This window comes from Chenopodium album, chromosome 21, assembly GCF_948465745.1.
Source record: "Chenopodium album chromosome 21, dcCheAlbu1.1, whole genome shotgun sequence".
NCBI classification, from domain to species: Eukaryota; Viridiplantae; Streptophyta; class Magnoliopsida; order Caryophyllales; family Amaranthaceae; genus Chenopodium; species Chenopodium album.
The window spans coordinates 3,662,377-3,673,292 of NC_137854.1; the positions used below are offsets into that span (position 1 = coordinate 3,662,377).

At 33.3% G+C, this 10,916-nt stretch overlaps 1 protein-coding gene across 2 annotated transcripts; it reads left to right on the forward strand.

Moving 5' to 3' along the window:
- The first annotated feature begins 1,888 nt into the window (after positions 1 to 1,888).
- LOC145602741 (transcription factor TGA4-like) lies at positions 1,889 to 7,406 on the forward strand. Of its 2 annotated transcripts, none has more exons than XM_081658907.1 (9): positions 1,889 to 2,396; positions 3,884 to 4,014; positions 4,126 to 4,203; positions 5,043 to 5,102; positions 5,189 to 5,266; positions 5,375 to 5,432; positions 6,065 to 6,336; positions 6,558 to 6,788; positions 6,919 to 7,406. In XM_081658907.1, exons 2-9 carry the CDS (start codon positions 3,895 to 3,897, stop codon positions 7,069 to 7,071), a joined length of 1,050 nt encoding a protein of 349 aa, XP_081515033.1. In that variant the 5' UTR covers positions 1,889 to 2,396; positions 3,884 to 3,894; the 3' UTR covers positions 7,072 to 7,406. The 2 variants fall into 2 exon arrangements, with proteins under 2 accessions (XP_081515033.1, XP_081515032.1); XM_081658906.1 differs by having other exon boundaries at positions 1,890 to 2,396; positions 3,778 to 4,014.
- The last annotated feature ends 3,510 nt before the right edge of the window (positions 7,407 to 10,916 follow it).

Genomic DNA, 10,916 nt, shown 5'->3' on the forward strand with positions numbered 1-10,916 from the left:
ACACATGTCATCATTCTTTCTCACCTTTCTTTATTCATTCTCCCTCCTTATGTTTTCAAAGAAATTCTCTCTTCATCTCCCCCTTTATTTCTCAATAACTTTTATATTTTGTAATCTTTATTTTAATTCAATAACAAATTAAATTTCCTAAACCTTCTCCTCTTCTCATTATTCCATCTATCAATTCAATTTATTCACATTCATAATTCATTTCTTTAATTTGACCCCTTATCTTCCCCTTCTTCTTATATAAATACAAATTTTCAATAAAGATTTTTTCACACTCATTAAGTTTCAAAAACTAAAAAATTAGAGAAACGTCTCTCAAAATTCTATGTGAAATTTCTACAACAATGAGGATGATGATTGAAAAGGAAAATATTGAGGTGGCAAGAATACTATGGAAATTCCATAGGATGACATTTTTTGCGTGTCATGGGGCTTTAATTTTGAAGATATTAAGCGCAATATAAGAGACATATATTGGTAAAGACTAAAGAAGAATATCATGCCTTCACATTTGATGTAAAAATTGTAAAATTATATTAAGTGTTTGGTATTTACAAAGTAGTTTTTTATACAAATTGTTGATTAATATATCATGCGATAGAGATATGCGATAGATATATGATTTTACGATTTTAAGCCATTTTTTCTACAACTATTAGTCTATTACCACTAATTCATAAAATATTATAATATGTCAAAAGACGATAAAATAAATTCATTCAAATAATTTGTAAAGGGTTTTTTTTTTTTTTTGGTGACAAGATAATTTGTACAGTTTCAAATAAATTTATAATTTAAGCATAACCCGTGCGTAGAACGGGTCCAATAGCTAGTTAATAAGAAAAAGTTAAACATAACATCCTTCTTTTTTACCTATGTATGAGAAAAATAACCCAAATGGCAAGATTACATCCTTTCGACTAGTATGTGAGAGTTATGAGACATATGTGCGTGTACCATTTAAAGATGTACTACATATTTCACACAAGAGAACAATGCAAATATCCAATATAATGTAGACAACACATTCCATGCACAAAGTAACACAATAAAAAACAACATATAAGTATGAAAAAGAATAAAGATGAGACCATAAAATACAATAAATGAGAGTGAGGGATAGCTTAAGTGGTTAGAGCTCCCCTCCCGCTTTCATGTGATTCTGGGATCGATTCTCATCACTCGCCCTTGTAGCTCTCTAAACATCCAAAAAAAAAAAAAACACAATAAATATATTTCCTTATAGTCATTATCAATACTTTCACTAAACTTACCTTACCTTTTACACAATAGAAGAAAACAATATACAATTCAACAAATGATTTATCTACATCTTCAAAATCATTACTTAAATTACTTGTAAAAGTTAAAAACTCAAACACAATCACTTTATTTAAATTAATTAGTATCTTTAACACGAAACTAACAACACTACTATACGTACATTCAATCTATCACGAAACCTAACAATTGTAAAAAAGCTAACATAGCATACGTGGAACCCCAACCACATAAAAACTCACGCGCCAAAAGAAGCGCGTGTATAACTGTCTTATCCACCCGCCAAAACGTCAACCCTTTTGTAGGGTCATCTAACATGCGCCTAGTGCGCGTAGGATAACACCATTTTTAATCACTGACCTGGTGCGCATGATATGATCATATAAATATATACCAACAAAGTGGAAATATGACGCCATCATCAACATCAACAGCAATTTAATTATTAATTTTAATAAACCAAAAAAAAAAAAATATAGGAGAGAGAAAATAACGATGAAGTATGTTGTTCATTCGCTTACTTCATCATTCAAAATGATAACTCAAAAATATAACAGTCCACTTATTATTATTATCAATCCTCTGCATTTTAAATTCCTCCTAAAACATTATTATATATTATCACTACTTGTCCAATTACATTATAACATCCCACCTATTTCTTATTTTCTTCGTTTACGACAAATCCGTTTTTAAACAATTATTCGTTAACTACTACGAGTACTCTTCTTTTCTCATTTAAATCGCTTCATAAAGCTCTTCCTACTTTTGCTTCTTATTAATCGTTAATTGAATTAATTTTTATCTGACTGGTTGGAACTGCTTAAAGTCGAGTCGAGTATACATATTATTTTATTATGAGACGGAGGGAGTAGAATAGAATACTGAGTTATAATAATAAATCCGAAAAATAAAATAAAATAATGATGATGGTATCTTTTAAGCTAACCTTGCGTTCGTCTTCTTATTATTAATTCTCTCTCACTTGTCAAAAAAAATGGATTCCATTTCTGGGTTTCGTTGGAAGATTCTCCCACATTTATTTCTTCCTACAATCCAATTCTCCTTGTATTTCTCGATGTTCTTGAGATAATTCCAAGTTTCAGGTAATTTGTTACTTCATTTATACATGTTTTATCCTTTAATTTCATAATTATTTTAGTTAGTTAGCTAACTAATAATATGATTCCTTTTTTCTTTATTTAGTTCTTCTTTTTTTTTTTGGGATTTGCTTTTGTCTTATGATTTGATATGTATATAGCTAACACATAGACTTTAATTTTTGTACTTTAATTTTTTTTGCTTTTATCTATTGTATTACTACAATTGGAAGTACTGCTACTATTAGTATTGTAATTTTCTTTAGCTTTTTTTAGATTTCTTATCTAAAAATCATAACTTTATGTTACGTATGTGTTTATTCTCTGTAACACGAGTTAGGGGTAAGGTTGCGTACATCTATTCATCACCTTCGAGTCAACTCGAAGGTGATGATGTTTAATATCGTTAATATTTATGTTATTGGGTCAATTTGAATGATATTAAATCAATGGTGAAGTAGAACATCATATAGTGGGAATAATAATTGATTCCACTAAGTTGATGGGATGTTATATGAGTACATGTTTATCCTTAGATGTGATCCTAGGGTCATATTATACTTAATTGGGTATAAGATATATTGTTTGATTTTTCGATATTCTTCTAAATAATTTTGAGTAGTATCACAAGGATTTAGAAATGTTTTTTTTGTAATCCGTAATTTTGATGTATAATTCTTTATCCTACATCAAATATTGCACCGGCGATTTTATGTATGGGTATTATTGTATTAGGCTTGTGAGTTTGATTGCATATATACACATGGAATAATATCGATTTGAAGAGGGTTTAATCTGGTGTTGAAGACCGAAGAACGAATTAAGTGTCTTGTGTTGTGTCTATGTGATGATTTTGATGGTGGTTTTCAAGATTTGAAGGACTTCACTATTGCATGTATCTATGGAAGCATTTGCAATATCACAAAGGGACATACACTGACTTGATTGGGAATATGCTGGTGTAGTAACTGTAAAATGATCAATTGAGACACGTAATTTCCGTTAGAGGTTGCTGTTTAAGGTGGATGTTTCATCAGGAGTTCAAGTGGCATTGCAATATATTGTAAGCTAGAATTGATGTCACCTAGTGAAACCTTGGCGCTTGTGTTTTGATCAGGATGGATTGCACGACAAAGAATTGATCGCCTAAAGTTTGGTCGTGTGGGATAAAGCTTTGATAGTTTGCACTTTGTTTACTTAGAATTACTACAGCAGCAACTTGATAGTTTGGCTAAAATAACATGTTTGTATCTGATAAAAGTTTTTAGATTTCTGTGTATTGGGTTTGCAAATTACATGTGTTTTCTACTTACTGTCACAATTTCCATTTAAAAACTAGTATCAATTCTCATATATACCTTGAGCTGATGTAAGGCATGCGTTTCAGGTAATGCAGATTTGTTGGGTTGTTGAAGTTGATTTTAGTAGCTAGAGAAGTTGATAGTCATTTTTACTTCATATGAACATGAATTCGCCTACTGCTCAATTTTTAGTGTCAAGAAGGATGAATATATACGAGCCTCTTCACCAGATAAGTTCGTGGGTCGACAGTTTCAGAGATGATGGCTTTCCAAATGTATCTCCGTCCACTGTTGTTGAAGTAAATGAGAGATTAGACACCTTGGTACATTTGATCAACATTATGCTTTTCGTACTTCATACATTCTGGTCAATTATTAATCGCATTATGTTCTCCACACACTTTTTTTTAACCTTTTGTTTCCTAAATTTACAGTCAGAGGACACTTCATCTCATGGAGGACAGGCACCTTCAAACAGATATGACCAGGAAGCATCTAAACCTACTGACAAGGTAACAAGAATTACTGTTAGTGTTTTACCAGAGGGTTATTAATATAAGCTAACATGTTGGCTTCCAAGATTTTGTTTGTCTTAAAACTTGATTTAGTGATTCCATTTCTTGTTAATTGTTTTCTTATCCTCATATTATCTGGAAGATCTTGTATGTCAGCTTTCTTTGTCAAGGCTAATACATGTTCTTCTTCTGGCTACCTTGAGAGTTTAATTGCATGCCTGCTTTTGGTGCATTGCCTTGAAAATATAAACTACCGTGTAAATGACACTGCTAAAAGTCTTGGCTTCAAATCAAGTTTGTTTTTGTGATTTTGCTTTTGAAATTTGATTTGACATTCGGATTAACTGATCCTACTTAAGTATAAAGCTCACTATGATGTGCATATGTTCTTTACAGAGTATGTGTTCCCTCGGGGCTAATTCCCTTTTTATTTGTATTGCCTTTAGGAGTTTTTGAACAATCAAACCCCATATATGCACTTGTGCTGTTCTACATTTGGGAAAAAGAGCAAAGTTACCATATTCTACTTCTAGGGAGTCACTTTATCTGTTGCCAAATGGTTTTAAGGCGAAGCCTCACTTAGTCTCATCCCAAATTGCTTGCAAATTGTGATTACATAATTCATCTTGTTTCTATCAGATAATACTCGATTAGTTTATGAGACACTAGTTATGTTTTAGCTACATTTGTATGTGTTGCCTTTCATTGGCCCCTGAGGGGATCGTGGATTGGTCACTAAAATGAGTGTTTTTGCCAAACAGATGATTTTGATGCTGATATGCATTTTCTCCACCAGTCTTGTGAATATTTTTTTTTGCTTGTCTGCCTTGTTCTAGGTACAAAGACGTCTTGCACAAAATCGTGAGGCTGCTCGCAAAAGTCGTATGCGGAAAAAGGTGGGAAGAGAAGTGTTACAAGTTTAATGGATTGTGGTACTTGTTTTCTGCTGATCTAATGCTTCTTGGAACTTTGTTATTTATAGGTCTATATTCAGCAATTAGAGTTGAGCCGTTCAAAACTGATGCAAATGGAGCAAGAGCTTGAACGAGTGAGACAACAGGTATCTTGATAATTCTCATTGCTCGTCTTATCTACTATAAATTTGTTTCCTAAACACTTTGCATCTTTAATCGAAAAGCTAAAGTCATCCTTGAATGGTCGATTCCAGGGTACTCTTGTGAGCAGTGGTATTGATCCGCTTCCTTTCTCTGCGACTGTAAATTCAGGTTTGTCTTCCAATATGTCTGCTTCTAACATTCTTCTACTCTTCTAGCCAATTCAATTAGTTGTTCGTGTAATATATTGCTGCAAATAAAATTACCCTTTTATAAGAATGGACCGGTAGTTTTGGCTTATTGCTAATTCGGTCATTAAAAAAAAAAACTGCTTAGTGGAGAAGGACAGAAGGTTTAATAAATTGAAATATATCAGTAAAGAGTCTTGTTATATCAACCTTTTACTCTTGAATAGCCTTCTAATTTTGTTGAACTGTAGAAGTGGGTACTGTTTCATAGCTACAGGATATATCAGGTATCTATTTTCAAACAAGATCAATTCAAGTCACTCGAAAGTTGTAACCGGAATGCTGAGTGTATGACCTTTTACTGTAAATTAAGATTGAGATAGACTATGAAACTATACTGAAGTAAAGTCAAACTATTAAAATTCAAAAGTTGTTGGGAACTTAGGACTCTATAGTGTGCCTCTTGGTTCATTTCCTATCTCCATTATTAGATCCTATGGATGCATTCATCCAGATTTACCAGTATTAGTTATTTTTAGTGCATATCTATTGAGCCTACTTTGATTTAAAACATGAGATTTTGCATCCTTAAATGATTTTTTTTTTTCTTTTTAGGGATTGTTGCATTTGAGATGGAGTATGGACATTGGGTTGAAGAGCAGAATAAACAGATTTGTGAACTCAGAAATGCGTTGAATACCCATATAACCGATGTTGAACTTCGGATTCTGGTAGATACTGGCATGAAGCACTATTTTGATCTTTTTCAATTGAAGGCAGGTGCAGCAAAGGCCGACGTATTCTATCTCATGTCTGGGATGTGGAAAACGTCAACTGAGCGCTTTTTCTTGTGGATTGGGGGGTTCCGTCCATCGGATTTATTAAAGGTGAATCCTTTTCTTTCCATGTTGTACTTTGTATATATTTGTGAAATTTAACAAATTCAGATAACAACAGTTAACTTCCCAAGTCAAAAAATAGAGAGATGTGCTAGGCTTGGTCATGTTTTAGGATTGTTTTGTACACGAAAGATGTAATGCTGATTGTTATGGTTAGTCTTCTTCAATATTATGAAGTTTGACAATATTTGCTTTCATGACACCTATAGGTACTTGGGCCTCAGCTTGAACCCTTGACAAATCAACAAGTGATGGATGTGTACAACCTCAAACAATCATGTGAGCAAGCAGAAGAGGCACTGTCACAGGGAATGGATAAACTCCAGCAGACTCTGGCAGAAACCGTAGGTACAGATCGATTAGGCGAAGGGATTTACACTTCAGAAATGGCTAATAATGCAATTGAGAAACTTGAAGCTCTTGTGAGCTTTGTAAACCAGGTAATTTATAATTTCATCATAAAATTCCTCCATACCTTTTATTCACAATTTCTTTTCCTGCTCTGTGCACTCTACCTATTTTGGTGAGGAACTAGTGTAGGTAGTTAACCTTTGTGCCTTTGTCCACCAGGCAGATCATCTTCGACGAGAGACTCTGCAGCAAATGCACCGGATCCTCACTGTACGTCAAGCAGCTCGAGGTTTGTTAGCTCTAGGAGAGTACTTCCAGCGTCTAAGGGCTCTAAGCTCCCTTTGGTGCAGTCGTCCTCGTCAGCCATCTTAGTTTAACCGATAAAGTATCAATTTTTCAGCCCATCAAGGTGCGTTTGCAGCAATGTTATTATTGCACTTCATGTATAGCTTGATATATTCTTGAAGAACCGCGCCCTCCCTCAACAGGAAACTTTGTATATAACAGCAGCAATGCAATTGTTTCCGATGCTAGCTCCTACTGTTATGGACTTGAAAATTATATTTTTGAAAGTTGGTTTACCCATCTGAGTGTGATGTATGTATGTAAATGTAAATGATGTAGGCATATTTGTGTACGTCATCAATTTTGTAAATCATTATCTTAGTGCTATCCAATAAATATATGAAGGCAATGTAGTAGGCTCATGCATGGTGCAGTGGTGAGGCTTGGTATACTAAAATCCGGTCTGACAAATTTTTATGAGCAATGTTGTAGGCTCATTGCTCATACAAGGTGCATTGGTGCTGTTTGGTTTACAAACATTCGGTCTGATCATGTTTGATGCGAAATTGTGAAGTATGTAATCATAATGTGGAGATCCAGATGCTCTGAATCTTAGACCTATGCCCTCCCCTATGGGCTGCATGCTGCGGACGGCAGGCAATCCAACACTACTTGGTTTAGACTTTAGAGCCAGGATACCATGCCCAAGAAGGGCAGATTCAGGAAACTTTAATTTGGGTTAAGTCATTTTTATCAAGCTTGCCTTAGTTAATTTAGTGGGTAGAGTTTATCCCTCAAGAGCGCGATATGATAAGTTCAAGTTTCACTATGAACATTTTAGGGGCGAGGTTCCCTTACCTGTCTACCTGCCCGCCTCATGGTGTATGGGCTTGACTAGAAGGCAGGATAGTAGCCTAGTTTCATTTACCAAAAAAAAGAAAAAGAAAAAAAAGCATTAACAATGGGCTGATTCTTGGCAAATTTGATACGCCCTGCACAAAGCCTTCAAGGCTCAACAGTCCATTTGATATGTGTGGAGTTATCTAGGTTCTCCTGCCATGAGTCACGAGCAAATGTGATCTATGTATTTGACTCCCAGTTCACAAACCTCTTTGGCAAATAGCAAAACCTAGATAATTATGTTCATAGAACAATGACACAAAAACTCATACCCGGTCTCTGTATCAAGCTTGCCTTGGCCCAATGGTTAGGGGATCAAAGCATGTCCCTCGGTATCTAAGGTTATAAAATCAAGTTTCACTATGATTGTGTTAAGGGGTGGAGGTGGAGGTGGAGGTGTAGTTACTCTACCATTTTACGAGTTTTACCGCCATCATCCTATGGACTTGATTGACCAGGATCCTAGCAGCACCTTAGACAATTCCAAGCTTCATTACCTAACCTCAAAAAAGCGTGAAAAAAGGGAATAAAAATTTCCCTTTACGACTTTTGTCAATTGAAAAACATTGATGTTGTATTTATACAAAAATTACAACATATATGCATTTTATGTCAATCAAACGATCATTAAGCTTAATAACTTGTTTTTGGATTGTTCTCAAAAAACGGGTGTTTGTTTGGTACAAAATACAAATGTATTAGGAATGCCTCATGGTATGTATTGTTGGATAATATGGTGGATGATGGAACCTTTTGGCATTGCTAATAGGGTTGAGTAAAACAATCCGAAAATTCGATGTGCATCAAATCTAATAATTTAAGATGTTCGATTAATGTGGATATAAATTTTGAAAGATATATTTTTGATATTCTTGTATAACAAAAATCCAAATTATTAGATGTAGTTATAATTTCTTACAAAATACAAAGTATATAGAAAAAATTCAATTTTAAAAGTTTTTAATCAATTGGATATTTCGAATCGGATATAGATACCAAGCTGTTGTAGCAATGACAAGCAATCTAGCACGTAATGTATAGCATAATAGCAATGATGGGAGACGGCTAAATGACCCCTTTCCCCACAAATTGGTTAGATAATCGTTCATTTGCAACTCAATGATCGAGTTTGTGCACATGACTCCGCCCACTTTATATCATCATCTTACCCTTAAACAACGTAAACCCCACCAATAAAACAGCTTGTTCATTATTGCATTTGAGTTTGCACCTATCTAAATTATTGCATTTTTTTAGTTGTTTCTTAAGTACCACGTATTAGGTTTGAGTGTTCTCTTGTTAGCTAATTTTTTTGATTTGACCCTTTTGTTTTATGTTTTTTTATTTGTGGATGATGATGCACTTAATTGTTTTTCTTTTTTTTTTATAAGTGGGGTATAGGGTGCTTCTCCCTTACTAATTAGAATTTGACAAATATTGGAGATAATTACTCTTGAAAAGATTTTTTTTTTTTTTTTGAGTCATTTTATTAGAAATGTAGGCCATGTTGTTTGATGAGTGATTTAAAAAATTCATTACAAAGTAGGAGAAGAAAAATCTTTTGCTAAATTAGGAGTAAATTAAAGACTAAAGAGTGTAGTTGCAAGTAAGGAAATTTTGGTTATATTAACTACTTACAAGTATTTGATATACGAGTAGCTTTCTTTTTCATATCGTACTTGACATGGACCTTTTCATTTACTGCCAAACAATTGATAATTTGATTTTGATATTATGAAGTGTTTTACATTTGCTTCCAAACAAGTGATAATTTGATACTATTATGAAGCATTTAATTGTTAATAACTTCCCCCCTCATTAGTAGTATGGAGTACTTCCATTCTTACGTTAAGAAGCTTAAGTATTGTGCCCTAAACTATATTAATCATTAATTTGGTTCATTAATACGAATTAATTACTACTCTATAATATAATTACATTGATGAATAGTATATATAGAGTCTGCATGTAGACCAGTACACTTGAGTATGCATGTGATTAAAGCGCTTTTGTCCAAATGCAGATAGTGAAATGTTGCTAATACTTTAGCCAACCAACTACGACATTCACATTTCACAAAATATGAACTAACTCCTATATCATTTATCAAAACCTAAGGGTTACCCTACGATTGGACTTCATTCATATTATCATTTTAAGGGTCAACTAGTACAACTTAATAGATCAGATTACTAGCATTAGGGGACAATTTTATAGATGAAAATAAGCTAAGGCGGTATAGCTTGAATTATTGTCCTTCTTTTTTTACATACGTTCGTTTTCAGATGACAAATTCTAGGTAGTGAGACAAAAGAGTCGTGAAACCCTAACTATAGCATTGATCGGCCTGAACCGAATCTAATTTGATGTTATGAGACATACAACAACTAAGCAACATATAAAAACATGCTGTTAATATCTTTAAAAAAAAACTGTGTAAACCCTAAAAAGCACATAAAGCTAAGTGAACTAGACCTATATATGAAAATAATCCGATTAAACCAAATATAAACAAATTAAAATGGAAACAAGCTATAAACAAACACATATCAATCTGAAATTTATATCAAACGAGTATGTAATATTTCCTATGATTGCATTGCTTTGTAAAAGAAATAATGTACTACTCAAACAAACAAATATACATATTGTCGTTCATGATCTTCTTATAATTTGGATCTCGGGCAATTAAACTAGTAAGACATAATTGGAGTACGTATTCTATTATGCCATAGTATAATTCTTGTTTAATTTAGTTTGTACTCCATTTTCATTCGAGCCCGACTTGCCCCTCATTTGCACTAAGTCATCAAATAATTAAAAAAAAAAAAAAAAAAAAGTAAAGCTTTGGTAGACATTGAATTTAATGATTTCATATTAATTTTTCTATAAATATGACTATATTGTAGTACTTCATAATAACTAATAAGGGTTCATCATGTCCTCAAATCTATCCCATATGAAATCATAAAGTATTTAAGACTTGGGTAAAGTTTTGGGTGAGACGGACTCACGGGAGTCCACTATCATGT